This window comes from Diceros bicornis, chromosome 2, assembly GCF_020826845.1.
Source record: "Diceros bicornis minor isolate mBicDic1 chromosome 2, mDicBic1.mat.cur, whole genome shotgun sequence".
Lineage (NCBI taxonomy): Eukaryota > Metazoa > Chordata > Mammalia > Perissodactyla > Rhinocerotidae > Diceros > Diceros bicornis.
The window spans coordinates 52864518-52883262 of NC_080741.1; the positions used below are offsets into that span (position 1 = coordinate 52864518).

General features: G+C 47.5%; 1 protein-coding gene across 2 annotated transcripts; it reads left to right on the forward strand.

Annotated features, from left to right (window-relative positions):
* The first annotated feature begins 1450 nt into the window (after positions 1-1450).
* Positions 1451-14875, forward strand: ALAS1 (5'-aminolevulinate synthase 1). 2 transcript variants are annotated; one of them, XM_058560093.1, is made up of 11 exons: positions 1451-1557; positions 2537-2755; positions 5873-6100; positions 7226-7375; positions 7796-8018; positions 8895-9079; positions 9620-9799; positions 10146-10310; positions 12116-12384; positions 13120-13282; positions 14565-14875. In XM_058560093.1, exons 2-11 carry the CDS (start codon positions 2557-2559, stop codon positions 14723-14725), a joined length of 1923 nt encoding a protein of 640 aa, XP_058416076.1. In that variant the 5' UTR covers positions 1451-1557; positions 2537-2556; the 3' UTR covers positions 14726-14875. The 2 variants fall into 2 exon arrangements, with proteins under 2 accessions (XP_058416076.1, XP_058416085.1); XM_058560102.1 differs by lacking the exons at positions 9620-9799; positions 10146-10310.
* The last annotated feature ends 3870 nt before the right edge of the window (positions 14876-18745 follow it).

An 18745-nucleotide genomic window follows, 5' to 3' on the forward strand; every position in this document is an offset into this window, starting at 1 on the left:
CAAACAGCCCTGTGAGGCAGGCAGAACAGGGATTATGATCCCATTGCCCAGATAAGGAAAGCGAGACTCAGAGAGTGGCAAAACACTCAACATCTTCTTTACCCTGTTTCTACTTTTAGCTGCACTTGGGAATGAGTCCAAGTGTTGACCTTTTCTCTTGCCTCCTCTCTAGCCGATGGGCACTGCCCAGGGCACCTCAGCAGGATGGGGCAGAGCTGGGCCTTGGACTCCCATTCCAAAACCCTCATCCTGGGCCTGTGGACTGGTCCCAGTGCCACTCTGAACCCAGGTGCCTCCTCTGCGGGTGGAGACTCACCTCACCTGCCTTGCAGCTGGCTGGAGACTCAGAGAGAGAGAATTAGGAAGTACCTGGACACACCTTGGTCACCATCAGTCTGGACTTTGTCCCTCTTAATGCCCAGCTGAGGAAGGAGCAACCTGGATGGCCCTTTCCCTGACAGTGGAGGAGGGCAGCTCTGAGCCTGGCACAGGCCCAGCCCAAGTTAAGCCAGGAAGGGTGTGGAGCAAGACCAGGCTGGCGTTCCTGAGAGGAGTTTGCCAAGCTCTACTTTGCACGTGTGGTCTAGGGGAGACTCAAAGGAGGCACATCCCAACTCTGAACTTTGGGATGGAATCCTGAGCCACCCAGCTGGTGCCCAGGGTAGCCAGCAAGGGACTTTGGACAGCCCACAGTGACAAATAAAAATAATAACTAATATATGTCAAACCCTAACTCTGTGCCAGGCCCTGTGTTTCCACCCTCCCCACCCCAGGTCCTCAGAGCTGTGCAGTGGTGTGGGTTCCATTCAGCCCTGTTCCTTCCCTTCTTTCTCTGCATCCGGCTAAGTCGCTTGATCCAGTACCAGAAAGTGCCACAGCTGGGTCTCCTACCGCTTCTGCTCCTCCTCCTCCTCTCTCTGAGGTCCCCCCTTCCAGGCCCCTGCGCATCACCCCAGGACCACTCCATCCTTGGGCAATCCAGCCCCACCTCCTCTGGGAAGCCCCATCACAGTTGTGAAACTAAGCTCCGGGTAGGGGGATCCTGCTTAAGACCTGGTCCGGAACCCCTTGCTTCCCTTGCCTCCTCTATGTCCAAGGCACCCGTTTTTACAGCCTTATAACCCCCCAGTTGGCCCTAGTGGCACTTCCCCTCGACTCTGCCCTTTTATGCCCCACAATGGAGGCGTAGGGTTCTGAAGCATAGGGCAGCTAGTAGGCAAGCGGCACAGGGAAGCAGGATTAACTCGTCCGTCCACCGCCTTGCCCCTCCTCCTCCCAGCAGGCAACTCCGGGAAGCCTAGGTCGCACCAAGCCCCAGTTTCCGAAGCCTCCCCGCCCCGCCCCGCCCCGCCCCGCCCTTCCGACTCCGGGAGCGCGACGCGGCGCGCTTGCGCGGAGGCAGCCCGCGCCCAGGGCGCATGCGTAGCGGTCACTCCTGCTGTATATTAGGACGACGGCGCTTGCGGCCTGAGGCTGCTCGCCGACAAGGGCACCGGTTTGGTTCGACTCGTCGGTTTAGGTTCCCTGCTGCCGCCGCCTCCGCAGTCCCCCGCGCAGGTGAGGGCCCGCGCTCCGGCTGCGGCGCCGGCTGGGGGAGCCCCCGCGTGCCCCGCCAGCCCGTGCCCCGCTCCCTCGGCCGTTGGGATCCCATCCCCCACAGCTCCGGGCACCGCTGCTTTGGGGTCAACGGTCATCTCCCAGACCTTTTGTCTATTCGGCCCCTCAGTTTCCCCCACTTGGCCCCCTCCTGACATTCCCCGTTTAACTAGCCGCTTTAGAATTCCCTTGTCACATCTCTCCCGTTATTCTCTAGCCCTTGACCCCCGGGTAGCCTCTGACCTCCCCCTGCCCAGGACCACCACCTTCCGACAGCTCTCGATTTTATAGCCCTGCCCTTCCCCCAGTTAGCCCCTGCGGCGCTTCCCCTCGTACGCCTGCTCTTCTTTATGCCCCGCTCCTTTCTTAGTTATGCCCAGTTCACTGACCTGTGGGGGCATGACCTCGGGGTCCTTGCCTCAGGGACCCAGGGCTCGACTGGATGCCTTCCTCGGGTTTGGGGATGTGGGGACTAGGAGAAGGTCAGGATCCCTAAGAGTCTTCTCTGCCTGGATGGTTGACAGTGGCTTTCTTCCCTAGCCTCACTTCTCTGCCTGGGTGTGTGCCAAGGTGTCTTATCTGCACTGTGTATCTTCCTTAAGGAGCCTGGGACCTCCCAAACCTGTTGCTGACTTGTCCCGCGTTGTCCCACCTCCTTGGTTATTAATCATCAGTATTTACTTCGTTTGGTAAAGTTGCTTTGCAGGTGCTTTTGTATAAAGCTGGGGAATGAAGGAGAAGTTGGTGACCTGGGTAGAGTGTAGTTACCACTCCTTAGTTGAGTCCCACATCAGTGCTGCCCTTAGACGTTTTTGAGTGAGACTTGTTAGTGTTCCAGGATACCATGGCTATAAACTGCAGGTGACACCTGAACCCAGTGACCTTGCAGTGGTATTTGCCTTATTGTTAACAAGTGTTGATGTCACTCATCTATCTACAGGATCAGTGCACCTCCCGGACATGGAGACTGTTGTTCGCCGCTGCCCATTCTTGTCCCGAGTGCCTCAGGCCTTTTTGCAGAAGGCGGGCAAATCTCTATTGTTCTATGCCCAAAACTGCCCTAAAATGATGGAAGTTGGGGCCAAGCCAGCCCCTCGGGCCCTGTCCACTTCAATACTGTGCTGCCAGCAGGTCAAAGAAACCCCTCCTGCCAATGAGAGTAAGTGTCATTAGCAGTGGAGTCAGGGATGGCAATGTTTGTATTCATTACTAGACTAGAAGTGGTTCTAGTCTCCAATGGTGATGAGGGTCTCACTAAACAAGAGAGTTACTCTGTGCCAGGCTCAGCTCTTTGCATGGATTATCTCGTGTAATTGTCATCCTAACCCCACAAGGTGGGCACTTTTAGTTCTCCTATCTTTAATGGTGAAAGTGGCCAGCGTTCCACATTGGTTTCTGGATTGCATGTCAGTGTCTGTTGGAGTTTTACTGTTTGTCAGTGCCGCATTCACATAAAGTTAGAATGTTCTATTACAGCCTTCCTTCATTAAATATTTGGCCCTTTGTTTTTTTGCTTGTTTGTTTTTTAATTAATAGACTTTATTTTTAGAGCACTTTTAGGTTCACAGCAAAATTGAGTGGAAGCCTTTGGCTTTTAAAGTTGTGATTTTTTTTTTATATTATTTTTTATTGTAGTAAAATGCATATAACATAAAACTTACTGTGTCAACATATTTTAAGTGTACAGTTCAGTGGTATTAAGTACATTTATATTGTTGTGCAACCATCAACACCATCCAATCTCCAGAACTCTTTTCATCATCCCGAACGGAAACTCTGTGCCCGTTAAACAGTAACTCTCCATCCCCTTCCCCCAGCCCCTGGCAAATACCATTCCACTTTTTTGTCTCTGTGAATTTGACTACTCTAGGAACCTCACGTTCCTAGAGTAGTCTAGTGGAATCATAGAATTTGTTAAAGTAGCGATTTTTTAACACATATATCTTTATTTTGTATATGAACTTTTAAATTTTGTTTTAATAAAGAGATCAGAGTTGGATTTAGTTTTGGTCTGGCTCTGCCAGGAGAGGATGAGGCTTTTCAGATTCCACTTAATCTTAAAGAATAATTTACCTTACAGGCTCTGTTAGGTGTGTTCTCTGGATATGGATTTGTAAGAAAGGAATGTTTTTTTCTTTAAGTAGAAAGGATTTAGTCCTTTGCAGGATTTCTTTTCTTTTCCTCTTTACTATTGTTCAGGAGTTAGTTATGTTTTTTTACTGAACAATCAAAAACCTTTTTTTTTTTTTGGTGAGGAAGATCAGCCCTGAGCTAACATCCATGCCAATCCTCTTTTTGCTGAGGAAGACCAGCCCTGAGCTAACATCTGTTGCCAATCCTCCTCCTTTTTTCCCCAAAGCCCCAGTAGATAGTTGTGTGTCATAGTTGCACATCCTTCTAATTGCTGTATGTGGGATGCCGCCTCAGCATGGCCGGACAAGCGGTGCGTTGGTGCGTGCCCGGGATCCGACCCTGGTCACCAGTAGCGGAGCGCGCGCACTCAACTGCTAAGCCACGGGGCCGGCCCCTCAAAAACCTCTTTTACCACTCTGTCCCTCGCGGTAGAGAAATAGTTGAGTACATGTGGCTTGTCCACTTGATAGGCCACCATGCAACCATCGCAGATGACAGTCACAAACTAGTTACTAGCTCAGGCAGATTTTTATAATGAAAAGGGCAGAATAAACAAGCATATACAGAATAAGTAAAACTTTTTTAAAACCTGTACATGAAGGGAAGAAATAATATAGCAAAATGTCTACAATGGTTGTGTTTTGCATGATAGAACTCCTTTTATTTTTCTAGACCTCCTGTATATTTTATAATGAATGAAATGTGTTTCAAAGCAATTCTTTTTTACTTTCCTTTGAAGAGTATTTTAATAAAACCTGTATTGAAACACTTTACCCAAGTTGTAGGAAAGTCTAGCCTATGAGTCATAGGAGCATTCCACAATGATGATGAAAAACTTTTCTAGAAGGAAGATGAACGAATTTGCCCAAGGGGAGAGGGAAGTCATTGTAACTAGAAGCATAATTACCAGCTAGCTGTGTTAAATTGATGACCTTCTTTGATGCATTTAGATGAGAAAGTAGGGGCTGGACAGTTAAGTGACTTAGCAGTTAAGTACGCGAGCTCTGCTACTGGCGGCCCAGGTTCGGATCCCGGGCGCACGCCGAAGCACCGCTTGTCAGGCCATGCTGAGACGGCATCCCACATACAGCAACTAGCAGGATGTGCAGCTATAACATACAACTATCTACTGGGGCTTTGGGGAGAAAAAGGGAAAAAAAAAAAAAAAGGAGGAGGATTGGCAATAGATGTTAGCTCAGGGCCAGTCTTCCTCAGCAAAACGAGGAGGATTGGCATGGATGTTAGCTCAGTGCTGATCTTCCTCACAAAAGAAAAGAAAAGAAAAAAAAAAGATGAGAAAGTATATGAGGTGTGTGAATGTGATTTCCCTGTGGTTTGTTTCTTACCTTACTGATAATTTGAACTCTATTAGACAACAGTCCAAACACCTTACTTTTAGCCTAATTTCTTTTGTTAGGAAGAAAACCAATGGTTTATATGTTAAGCAACAGCAAGCTTCTTTGTCAAGAATCTGTTTAGAAAATATTAGCAGAGAAAAAAATCATATGAACACTTCCAATTACTTTCGAGAGTGTGTCCTCTTATGAAATATGCTGAGTGTACTTGGAGTAGATTTACTGGAAATAATCCAGCTCAAGAATTCTGTGCTGTGTGAAACTAGAAAATACTACTTTTTGCATTTATAAATGAGAAATATTATGGATTTGAGACGTAGCTGGACTGTGCCAATTAACTCTTCACAGGAACATCGTTTCCAGTGAGGCAGATGAGAAACAGTTAAATTAATAGTACCTAATAAAAAATAAATTTGTGTCAGGGCTGGCCTGGTGGCGTAGCAGTTAAGTTCGTGCGCTCCACTTCAGTGGCCCAGGGTTCGGAGGTTCAGATCCCAGGCACGGACCGCTTATCAAAGCCATGCTGTGGCGGCATCCCATATAAAGTAGAGGAAGATAGGCACAGATGTTAGCCCAGGGCCAGTCTTCCTCAGCAGAAAAGAGGAGGATTGGCAACAGATATTAGCTCGGGGCTAATCTTCCTCAAAAAAAAAAAATTTGTGTCTGGATTGTGGAGTAGAGTGAGTATATACAGATTGTCTTTGAGGCAATAAGAGAAAGACACAAGTGGTTTCCTTGTGTACTATGCAACCAGATCTGATGCTTCAGCTTTTCTATTCCTCCCTCAGAGGACAAAACTGCCAAAGCGGAGGTTCAGCAGGCTCCTGATGGATCCCAGCAGACTCGAAATGGCACACAGCTTCCGTCTGGACACCCCTCCCTTACCACGAGCCAAGGCACTGCGAGCAAATGCCCTTTCCTGGCCGCCCAGATGAGCCAGAGCAGCAGCAGCGTCTTCTGCAAAGCCAGTCTAGAGCTTCAGGAGGATGTGCAGGAAATGCATGCCGTGAGGAAAGGTGAACAGATGACATGTGAACCATTAGAAAGAGCGAAGAGGGCCTTTTGGCTCTTTTGGATCCTCAGATTTATGTATGAGCTATTATTAGGGTAGTATTTGTGTAAACACCTTCCTCTTTTAGGGCCAAGGAAGAAAGTCATCAAGATAGACAGACAGTCATTTTGTATTACAAAATGTGGGACTTTCTTTCTGGTGCATGTGTAGGCTGTGACCAGCTTTTATTGTAACTGCTTCATTTCTGAAAATACCCTGCAGGAATAAGCTGTTACCAGCTGCCCGTTGTTTCTTTCCCACCATTTGGTGGGATAAAAAGTAAAAGTATTACTGTAGTAAGTGATGGTCTTAGGACTCCCAAGCGGTGTGTCTTACTGATGTCCAGTGAGCGGCAACCTTAATTCCAGTTGTGGCTATGTCCATGGAGCCCCCAAAGTCCCCCAAAAACCTCACCAGCAGAAATGACCCACATGGGGGCCGGCCCCGTGGCTTAGCGGTTGAGTGCGCGTGCTCCGCTACTGGCGGCCGGTTTGGATCATTGGCGCGCACTGACGCAGCACTTGTCTGGCCATGCTGTATGTGGCATCCCACATACAGCAACTAGAAGGATGTGCAACTATAACATACAACTGTCTACTGGGGCTTTGGAGAGAAAAAGGGAAAAAAAGGAGGATTGGCAATAGATGTTAGCTCAGGGCCGGTCTTCCTCAGCAAAAAGAGGAGGATTGGCATGGATGTTAGCTCAGGGCTGATCTTCCTTGCAAAAAAAAAAAAAAATGACCCACATGACTGGAATTGTTTTCTGTGAAGAAAATTGATATTAGGGTCCAGGGGTGGGTGGAGTGGGGTGGAGTTGGGGAAAGACATGCCAACCAACTAGAAAGCTTTGGATTTGAATGTTTGTTAAAGCTGGCTGGTAGCTCTGAAAACAGAACAGCACCAGACATTGGCCGTTACTGTAACTAAGAGCGAAGAAGAGAAGCTTCATACACTCAGTTACGGCTTACTTTGGTTATGTTCGGCTTTTTGTGAACTAGGCAGTAAGCCATTTTTGACAATATCTCTGGAAGGTATTGTGAACTCAGCATAGAATGTTGGTCCCCTTTGCTTCTTGTTACTTTTGTTACAGAGGTTGCTCAAACCTCAGTGAACCCCAGTGTGATTAGTGTGAAGACTGATGGAGGGGAGCCGAATGGATTGCTAAAGAACTTTCAGGATATCATGCAAAAGCAAAGACCAGAAAGAGTGTCCCATCTTCTTCAAGATAACTTGCCAAAATGTAAGTCTCATTGTTATTTGCCTGATGCACTATAGAGTTTAGAACTTAAACTTTATCAGATGAAACATAAAATTGCATAGTGAGTTGTGGATTAAAAGCCATGTCTCTTGCTTGATGCAAGTAGGTGCTCTCAGCCATAGTGAATACAAATCCCATTGGTAGCCTGCCTTCTCTCTTTTAATACCTGCCATCTACACACTGGGTGCTGTGCTAAACACTTGACATACATGGTCTCATTTGAGACATACACAGTCTCAAGATGAGGACATCAAGTAACTTGCCCAGATGAGCACTTCATTAATTTGCCCAGAATCTCCCTACTACTAAATGACCAAGCTGGGATTGGCACCCAGGTCTTTCGCCAAAGCCCAGATGTGCTTTTTAACCATCAGACGGGGCTGTCTTTTCTTCTGTTTTTAGCTGTTTCCACTTTTCAGTATGATCGTTTCTTTGAGAAGAAAATTGATGAGAAAAAAAATGACCATACCTATCGAGTTTTTAAAACTGTGAACCGGAGGGCACACATCTTCCCCATGGCAGATGACTATTCGGACTCTCTCATCACCAAAAAGCAGGTGTCAGTCTGGTGTAGCAATGACTACCTAGGAATGAGTCGCCACCCACGGGTGTGTGGGGCAGTCATGTAAGTAGCCCTCAGCTTTCAGATATCACTGATGTTATTTGGCAAGACATTGATGCTTTATAGGGATTGGATCTTTTATGGGAGGAGTAGTCAGCAGCTCAAAGTGTGCCATAGCAAAATACTGTTCTCAGCTTTTAAAAATATCTACAGATTACATTTAAAGAGATTCTTATCTGCGAGTAGTTGGTGAGCTGTTTTGTGTGTGAGAGTTCAGTCTATGGGCTTATTGACTATGTGTGTCACAAGTGAGTGTGCCTTTAACATCAGGCGGTCTTGCACAGAGACATCTTTGCTTATGGCTGCAGGTAGAAAAATATAAATGTAACAGCACTGGAGAAAAAGCTACTTCAAAAAGACATTAAAAATGATGGTATATCCCATCATTCATGTCCTTTAGGAGGTTTGCCATGGCTTGGGACACTTGAGAGAGTTGCTTGCCAAACTCTAAGGAGGCTTGCTCAAAAGAGCCCCATCTGAAGTTTAGTGATAGATACATCCTAACATTATGTGACTGGTTTGCAAAGGGTTTAGGTTTAGGTAACCACCATCCAGGATGTCCGTCTAGAGATGGTTGTCATGTTATTGGAGAGAGTGATGTTTATCAGAGGAAAGAAGCCTTAGTAAATTAACTCAGCTAATACTTAGTACTTGCTGACTTTTAAATGAACGCTTGGTTTTGATGATCCCTAGAAGTATCATCCCCCTAGTGTTGAGACCTTCTCCTCCCTAGTCTGAAGATGAAGCTGGTTGAAACTTGTGGCCCCAGAGAGTTGCTAGATCAACATAAGTTTTAGTTTCCTAGAACCTGGAGAGAGGAATGATTCACAGTGTTCTGAACCATGAGATTTATTTTCTGCCTGCCGTTTTTTTTTAAAGGGACACTTTGAAACAACATGGTGCTGGAGCAGGTGGCACTAGAAATATCTCTGGGACTAGTAAGTTTCATGTGGACCTGGAGCGAGAGCTGGCTGACCTCCATGGGAAAGATGCGGCACTCCTGTTTTCCTCATGCTTTGTGGCCAACGACTCGACCCTCTTCACTCTGGCCAAGATGATGCCAGGTAAGGAAGCCTATGGTGGGTGTCTTAGAGTTTTTTGAGTTTCTTAGTAATAACAGGAATATCAGCAACAAAGAAGGCTCACCAGAAACACTCAATTAAGAGTTATGATAATATCTGGGAACATTTGTTCTTGAACTGAGCAGGAGGTGCTAACTACACATAACTTCCGTTAGAACGTGATACCGATGAAGAATCAGACATGGAGGGCTTGTCCTTGAGCTAAATGCTTCAAATGTGCTTTGTATTCTAAGAAAATCCTTTGGAGAAATCTTTAATCATTGGTAATTGTCTTGATTGAGTTTGGAGTGAGACAGCCAGATTTAAAAGTAGATTAGTTGCCTGCCACAGGGTTATTCTACACCTATGAGTCTTGTCAAAGGAGAAGCACTAGTTAGTTATTTTACCAGGAAGAAACTGCCACGCAGTGTCTTCTTCCTACTGGGCAAAAGCAGCATTTTCAGGGCAAAGTCTGTTGTGTCGACTGTCTAGGTAATTTGTCTTTGGTGCAGATGGCAAAAAACAACGTTTTTGTCATGTTAGGCTGTGAGATTTACTCTGATTCTGGGAACCATGCCTCCATGATCCAAGGAATTCGGAATAGCCGTGTGCCAAAGTACATCTTCCGCCACAATGATGTCAGCCACCTTCGGGAACTGTTGCAGAGGTCCGATCCCTCGGTCCCCAAGATTGTTGCGTTCGAAACTGTCCACTCAATGGATGGTAAGTCCAAATAGAGGCCAATCTGAAACCTTAAATGAAAACTAGGCCTGAACTCTTTAAAAGTGTGGTGTTTATTTTGTTTTTGCAATTTCTTTTCTTTCCACACTCTGCCAGGATATTGTAATTGGTGGACATTGTATAGATTTGGGTCAATGTAGATTTTCTACTCTGACTTTTAGTAGGCTCTAAGACCCCAAGATAACTAGAAATTGGGAGAAGTTCGTTGTTTTTCTAATATTAAAAATGATACCTTAGAAAAGAAGTTATTTTGTTTTGACTGACTCTTAACAAGACAGAAATACATGAAATGGCAAGCTCCTCAGAGCAGTTGGGGGTCTTTCCTCAGGGGCAGTGTGCCCACTGGAAGAGCTGTGTGACGTGGCCCATGAGTTTGGAGCAATCACCTTCGTGGATGAGGTCCACGCAGTGGGGCTGTACGGGGCTCGAGGTGGAGGGATTGGCGATCGGGATGGAGTTATGCCGAAAATGGACATCATTTCTGGAACCCTTGGTATGTATACGCTGCACATTCTGTAACCTACCTTAAAATTACATTATCCTAACAAGGCCAAGGACCAATGGGTCTATCTGGGATCAGGTGCAAAAACGGTATGGTAGCATATAAAGCCTGGGCCACTTTTTTTGGTGCATTTTTGTTTTCTCAGTGAGTGGTGGCCCAGCTTAGCAGAATACCTTCAGTCATGGAGGCGTGGCCCAGATCAAAGTAAATCTCGCAACCTAACATGACAGAAATACCATTTGTTGCCCTCTGAGCTCATTCCAAACATAGTTGTGGCTCTATCTCCATGCTATCACAACAGCCCTTACTCTCTCTGCCTCAGATTGTTCCCTTAGAGTAAAAAAAAGAATTCTAGTGCTGTTCTCCTAGAGCAGTTGTTAGGACCTGCAGGTCCAGGCATTGTGATGCACTGAGCTCTGTGCCTACCACGTTCCTGTTCACCACGGCTACTTTGTATTTCCTCTGCTCCTCCTAGGGGAGAGGCACTGTGTCCTGGAGCCCAGCTCTGAAGCTATGCTGCCTGCTGGATGTAAATCCTACCTGCATAAGCTGTGTGACCTTGGGCTGGTAGTTAACCTCTCTGCATCTCAGTTTCCTCACGAGTATAATGGAGATAACAGTAGGACCTGCCTCACTTTTTATGGAGAAGATAAATGAATTGTACGCAAACAATTACTATAGACATTCTCTTTGCCTATGAGGACTCTAAAGAGATGAAAATGTAGATTGTACAAATTTTAGGATTTCAAAAGTTAGGCAGTTGGAGACCCAAGTAGCAGTTAGCTAAAAATGCCGGTTTACAGCCTGCACTTGGTAAGCAAAGGGAAGGCAAAAAAGAGTGTCCTTCAGCACTGTTGAGGGGCGTGAGAGCCTCATGCAGACCAGGAGAGCCTGGGGGTTCACCGGGCAGAGCCCTCCAGGAGAAAGGCACTTGTCCATGTGTCCTGATTCCAGCCACCCTTTTCGTTTAAAGAGCGCTCATGACGTGGGCTCTTTGAAGGCACAGTCATTGTGAGATGGAAACAGCTGGGGACAGGAATTTTCCACTGTAAGAGCTTATACCAACCCAGCGCTGCATGGGGTTCAAGCAAGAATGGTCATTACAGAACATAGTGTTAAGATCTAGGAGGACTCTCCTGGAGTCATTAATCCTGAAACTTGAGATACAGAGTATACAAAGAGACTTAAGGAGAATTGAAAAACAAGGCTGGCCCTAAATCAACCCTAACAGGTTCTGAGTTTTCATATTTATCTGGCAAATGCTACTTGTCAGAGTTTTGTGTTTACTTAAATAGGAAATAATACCGGTCAGACCAAAACAGGTCATGTCTTAGCTGGGTTACATTCCAGCTTCGAGGGTAATGCTCACAGTGAGAGGACAATGCCAGCATCACAGCTCAGATCCTGTCCCAGAGAGCACGCACAGTGCAGAACTTGGGAGGTGGCGCCTTGCCCGCTGGCAAAGCAGCCAGCCTGGGTGGGAGAGGCAGGTAAGAAGAGAGGCAGCAGCTAGATGTTCAGGCACCCCGGGACCAGTCACTCTGTGCCGGGCCTGTCCTGGAGACCTGCATTTGATCCTAGTCAGACACCAGCTTGGCCATGTGGCTTTGGGCAAGACCCTTTCATACCTCCTCACCTTTTTCCCTTTCAGAAATGGGTGGACATCCCTTTACTTCATTCAGTCTTAGGGCAAATTAGGACAATAAAGCGAAAAGTAAAAGCTCTCAGACTCTGCAGCACCTTGCTGGGTACGTTTAGGAGCTGTTGCTGTAATAAATGAGGCTTTCTCCTCCCAGGCAAAGCCTTTGGCTGTGTCGGAGGGTACATCGCCAGCACGAGTTCTCTAATCGACACTGTACGGTCCTACGCGGCTGGCTTCATCTTCACCACCTCCCTGCCGCCCATGCTACTGGCTGGAGCCCTGGAGTCTGTGCGGATCCTGAAGAGTGCCGAGGGGCGGGTGCTTCGCCGCCAGCACCAGCGCAATGTCAAGCTCATGAGACAGATGCTGATGGATGCCGGCCTCCCAGTCGTCCACTGCCCCAGTCACATCATCCCTGTCCGGGTAATGACCTGTCTGTGATTGGACTTCCTGGGGGCTGTGCCTCCACATGTGATGTGAGATATTCTTGTTCACGCCTTCCTGAAGTTGGGCTGGGGCAGGGTGACTGCTGGGGCAAGTGGTCTGTAGCCACTGGCCCTCTGCTGTATTTCCACCTTTGGCTGACTTCACAATGAGAAATGAAGCCTTTGAACCCAGCAGGCTGGAGCAGAGGTTCCTTCTCCAAAGCACTGGCCTTAACAGGGTAAACACAGAGCTTGTATTTGGAAAGCTCTGGAAGCCTAAGCTTGGCTGGCTTTGAAATATGGCTTTCTATTCAGTTAATTTCGAAATAGGTCTTGCCCTTCCCACTACAAACAGTAGCCTTGTTGGTGTCCCAGTTGAATTGTATGATTAATAGAGCTTGTATAACCAAAGCTGCCTTCATCCTCAGGGTGTATGCACCCCGGGGTATGGGAACCAGCTGATGTCAGCTGGGGTCACACAACCACCACTGGAGAGGGAGATCAATGTGAAATTCACTTCCAATGTGGTTTCAGTTCTCTGGTCTGTACTGAACAATACTGGACCCTTTAAATTGCAGGTGTGTGGGCAGTGCTTTACCTCTCCCCTAGGCTTGCATATGCTGCTTGACCCTCAGCCTCAGGCCCAGCCTCGTGGGCGCTGTGTTCATTAGAGTCTTTACTAAGAGATAGTCCATCTTGTTCTGACCTTACCTTCTATGACCATCAAACTCAGGTTGCCGATGCTGCTAAAAACACGGAAGTCTGTGATGAACTCATGAGCAGACATAACATCTACGTCCAAGCAATCAATTACCCCACAGTGCCCCGGGGAGAAGAGCTCCTTCGGATTGCTCCCACCCCTCACCACACACCGCAGATGATGAACTACTTCCTTGGTGAGTCCTGGAGAGCTGCCAGTGCCCCACTGGAGAGTTGCATAAAGCTGTCTTTGCTGTGTTTATAATTGAAGCCCTTCAGAGGCGTTCTGATTTGTTTCTTCTTTTTCCAAGTAATTAAGATTGCTCTCTGGTGTTACAAAACTGTAACAGACATTTAGTTGTTTGACTCGCTTTAAGAGGGCACAGAGTCATTTTGGAAGCTGTGAGTAAGGCTGCTAATCCACCCGTTGTTTCCAGTGCCCCCTTGTCGGGGTGACTTAAGGATGCACAGTAATGGCTGTTGCAGAAGAAAAGAGAGAGGCCTCCAAAGGCTTGACTCTGCCCTGGCCCTCCAGAGTCTGGCTTTGCACTTCTCTCTACTCCCTGACGTTGTGTGGTCCTGAACCAACCCCACACCTGACCCCTTCTGATAAGAGTAATTGTTCAGTATTTTAGACTGCTTACGGTTCTGTACAACCCAATCCACCATTCCCCACGTCCAACCTAAAGGCAGAGACCGAGGGGCTGCTTTCAACCACAGGTTGCCTCTGCCTCAAAGGTGCATTGCCTTCCTGAGCCCCCTGAGGTGGTTCTGCTGCCTTAACAGGCTTTAGGGCTGTTCTTCTAGGAATGCTCAGTTTCAACGTAGTGGAGCGATATTGGAGCAACTTCTTCCCTGAAGGTGTGTAAAATAAAGCTAGAGTTGGGTTTTGTTTCTCCATTTTTATTTATTTTTATAACAGCCTTATTGAGATATAATTCACATACCACAAATTTCACCCTTTTAAAGTATATAATTCACTGGTTTTTAGGGACATCATAATGTTGTGCAACCATCAGCACTATCTGATTCCGGAACATTTTCATCACCCCAAAGAGAAACCCCATACCTGTTAGCAGCCATGCTCCGTTACTCCTTCCCCAGTCCCTCTCAACCACCAATCCACTTTCTGTCTCTGTGGATTTGCCTATACCTAACATTTCATGTAAGTGGAATCATACAATATCTGGTCATTTATGCCTGGCTTCTTTCACAGCACAGTGTTTTCAAAGTTCATCCCTGTTGTCGCATGAATTAGCACTTTATTTCTTTTTATTACCAAATAATCTTCCTTGGTACAGATATACCACGTTTTGTTTATCCATCAATTGATGGACATTTAGGTTATTTCCACTTTTTGACTATTATGAAAATAATGCTGCTATGAATATTTGTGTTCAAGTTTTTGTGTGGGCATATATTTTCATTTCTCTTGGGTAGATACTCCCTGTAATTTTGTAAAACTGTTTCTCCTTACAGAGAATCTGCTGGCCACGTGGAAGCGAGTTGGGCTGGAACTCAAGCCACATTCCTCAGCTGAGTGCAACTTCTGCAGGAGGCCCCTGCATTTTGAAGTGATGAGTGAAAGAGAGAAATCCTACTTCTCTGGCATGAGCAAGTTGGTCTCTGCTCAGGCCTGAGTGTGTTGTGACCTCAGTTAGTCCACCTAACCACAGGCCGTATCATAGCCAGATAGTCTCCAGAGTTGTCTTTGTATGTGAATTAAATTATATTAAATTTAAATCTCTAGTAAAAGTTTAGTCCTGAAAAATAAATTCTTGTTTAAGTGATGGATCCTCCTGTTATTGGCTACTGAATCAAAAAATCCTTTTCCTTCATCCCTTTAAATTTGGTCTGTGGTGTTGAGATGTATAAAAACGTACCAGTCCTTGGGTAGTGGCTTCAGACCCTGCTGGAATGGCAGAACCTCCCACTCTGCTTGAACCCAACTACCTCTTTAATGCCTACTGCATCCAATGGCTGACCCAGCCACACCCCAGCACCTTACACAGTTCTGAAAGAAGTCCTACCACAGTGGCAGCCGGTGTCACTTTAAATTTCTCAACTCAAATCTTAAATGGGCCCTCAGCCCTGCCCAGCAGTCCTGCTACAGCTGTTCCCTCAAACCCCCACCCTTTCCCTTTTCAATTACTGCTTTGACCTCACACTTCCCTGTGAAAGTCGAGGAGGCAGGAGCGGACTAATTTGTCTGTCCCCACCAAGTCCTCCAGCCGTCTGCCCCCTGCACCTGTATTGCGTCCCCTCCAGTAACAGTGGAGGTATTTATGCTCCTCACCCTGACTCCTTCCACTTGTATTCTGGGTCCCATTGCTGCTTGCACATCCTTGCAACCATCTTTTCTATGTCATGAATTTCTCCCCAGTGGCCTGCAGGAGGCTTTGTCACCTATCCTAAAAACAAACAAGCTTTGCCTCAGTCCAGACCCCCTTGTAGCTGCTGCCACAGTCCCTCTCTTCTGCCTCTTTTCTGCTTAGCCCTCCCCACTTGGTCCTTCATCCTGTTCTCTATGGAGGCTGCTCTTTTCTTGCTGTATCTTGCTTCTATCTTGCCAAATCTAGTAACCGGTTCTGTTTTCCTTTCATTGGATCTCCCAGTGGAGGGGTTGAGGTGGTTATCTTGGTCCTTTTTACAGCTTTCTCCTGTAAGCTTCCGTGCCTGTAACTTTTCCTGATTATTTTCCTCCTACTTCATGAGCTTGTCCTTCTTGGTCTAGTTGGCAGGGTCCTTTGAATATTGAACGCCCCCCAGGTTCATCTCTAATTGCACTAACCATTTCCCCTCCCCAACACGTGACCTCTCCCAGCCCTGGGTTTTCAGTTCCCGCTATACATCACTAACTGCCTTGAACCACACAGGTCCAGAGGGCACCTGGGTCTGCCCACTCCTCCCCTACCTCCTCTTCCCTTGTCACACCATCACTGTCCTCTTGCTGTGGAAGGAGGCTGTCTTTCCCTCCATGAGCCTGTTAAGTCTTTTAAGTTCCACTTCTAAAATACATCTCAGGCCAGGCCAATTCCCGTTCCCTCCACTGCTACCATCCCTATCATGCCACCATCATCTCAGCATCTGCCCCAGCCTCAACCCCACAGAGGAGCCTGAGAGAGCTTTTAAAAATATAAATCAGATTGTGTCCCTCTCCTGCAGAAAACTTTCCTGGGTCCTCTATTGGCAGTCAGATTAAATTCTGGATTCCTCATGCAGGCTGATGACATTCTCGGGGATCAGGATCCCATCCGACCCTCATTTGTTCACTCTCATATGTTGGCGTGCACTCCTGGGCCTCAAATACCCCAGGTTCTCACTGGCATCCAGGCCTTGGTGTTAGCCATTGCTTCTCTACCTGGGGCTTTCTACCTTGGGGGGTGGGGAGCTGCCTCTCCTCATGCAGGGCAGACCTGCTTGAAACCCTCCTTGAGCCCCCAGGCCAAGGCAGCCCTTCGTGTTCTCACCATCACTTGACCTCCTGTGCTGCCTTTCAAAAGCTGGTCACCACCCACAATGCCTTTTCCCCTGTTGATCACTTGCCCTGTCTTTCTCCTCAGTTCTGAATCCCCAGTGCTCAGCACAGTACCTAACACACATAGGCACTAAGCAAATAAATGTGTGTTGAATGAATGAAAGGAGACTGTCTTAGCTTGGGCTGCTAAAACAAAACACCATAGACGAGGTGGCTTAAACAACAGACTGATTTCTCACAGTTCTAAAGGCTGGGAAGTCCAAGATCAAGGTGCCAGCAGATTCGCTTCCTGGCCTGAGGACAGCTGACTTCTTGCTACAAATTCACGTGACCTTTCCTCTGCAGGTGGAGAGAGATCTCCTCCTTCCTCTTCCTACAAAGCCACTTGTGACCTAATCTAATCTAATTACCTTCCAAAGGCCGCACTTCCAAATGCCCCCACACTGGGGTTAGGGCTTCAACATATGAATTCTGGGGGGACACAAACATTCAGCCCATAACAGGGACCAATGATAATAGCCAAGTCTACTTTACCACAAAGAATAGATGAGCTGAAGAACAACCAAGCAGCTGCAAGACAAAGAGAACCTCTCGGCCTTGCTCCCCTCTCTTAGCTCTAGAAGGGGCAGCTGTGCTGTCTCCTCTCTGGACAGAGTTGTGCTGGCACCCCTTTCAGAGCGGCTGGGAGTGGGCACACGCACCCTTATCAGGACCAGTGCTGGAGAGCTCGGCTGAGTCTTGATCCCATCAGATAAAACCACACATCTAGGCAGGCCACTGGGCATGGTGGAAGTCATGTCACCCGGAAACCACCACACAGTTCCTTTCTGCCCAGGAAACAAGCCTCCCTCAGCTTTCCCAGCTCTGTTCTCTCCTGTAAGCTTTCAGGGATTTCCATTGTCCCTCATGTTCCCACGCCTGGAACTCCCTCCACCTCTTTTCCTCCCAGTGTGTTTTTTTTCCCTCCAGCAAGGGTAATGTTTCTCTGGGAATGCTTAGGAGGACCCGCCTTCCTTCTCATATGACTCAGAGCCAGCAGGGTCAACAAGGTCCTTGGCTCCACCTTCCTCCTCACTGCTGCTTGGGGTTATGAGAACAAAGGATGATGGAATGATCTGCAGGAAGTGGATGGGATGTGTGAACTGCTTGCTTAAAAATGAGAAGCTTGGCTTCTAATAAGATCTCAAGTGTGAAAATGTATGATGTCATGGAAGTTTTCCGAGAATATTGAGAAGCCTAAGGCATTAAATAAAGTGTCCTAAAGGGAAAAGGGTGACCTGTTTTTTAAAATCTTAGCAGGTAGAACTTCCTTACATTGAAGTTTTCCTCTTATCAGGTTTTCCTAAGTCTTGGGCCCAGACCTCTGCTTGTCTCCTACTCACTGCTCCCCAACAGCAAAGAGCACAGGAGGCAACACCAGGGTCTGCAGACTCTCCCAGGTGCCCTGGTCCTGCTCCCAGCTCCATGTGCTTCTGGCTGCACCACGTCTGCCGTCTGCCTCTGAACCCTATTCAGTGCTCTGGGCGGGGTCCCTGGCTCGGGAGGATCAATATCTGGGTGAAGAGAGAAAAATATCGAAGCCACATCCGCTGGTTGCCCTCAGCATAAGCCCCTTACCTAATAACGATGACCGGGGTCCTGCTAGCTTTCTCAGGCGTTTACTCACATTATCACGAATCCTTATAACAGCCTGCAGAGGAACCTGGCCATCCCCATTTACAGATGAGCAAACTGAGGCTCCAAAGGGGTGGTCACTTGCCCAAGATAACCCAAACGGCAGAGCTGGTCATTACCAGAGGTAATCTGACCTGAGTTCCATCTCTTTCCCGGCCTTGCAGAGCCGTGTTGCGGGCAGTGTTAATGGTCGAGGATGTGCTGCAGTGTGGAGAAGAGGGCCTGGAGCCAACCATGAGCACCCTTCCTGACCACAGTGCAGTGGGAGCCGCCTCCCACCCAGCCCCTCCTGAGCTCAGCTCCTACTGCCTTCTGCAGGACCTGGGATGATGGAGCTCTGTCCCTTCTGATCCTGCAGATGGCAACAGAGCTCTTCCTTGAAGGTCAAACAAAGTGCTGTGGACCTCCAGGCTCACTTAAGCTGAGCACAACAGTCCTCCTCCAGCAGCCTCCGTGTTTCACCTGCGAAATGCTCTTCTTCTGAATCCACAGCCCCCAAAGAACAAGG

Bases quoted from the DNA above. Each gene is read 5' to 3' on its own strand.
- ALAS1 (XM_058560093.1), top strand. From the start codon at position 2,557: ATGGAGACTGTTGTTCGCCGCTGCCCATTCTTGTCCCGAGTGCCTCAG. The intron at 8,019-8,894 runs GTAAGTAGCCCT...TTTTTTTTAAAG, and splicing joins CGGGTGTGTGGGGCAGTCAT to GGACACTTTGAAACAACATG. The intron at 13,283-14,564 runs GTGAGTCCTGGA...TTCTCCTTACAG, and splicing joins GATGATGAACTACTTCCTTG to AGAATCTGCTGGCCACGTGG.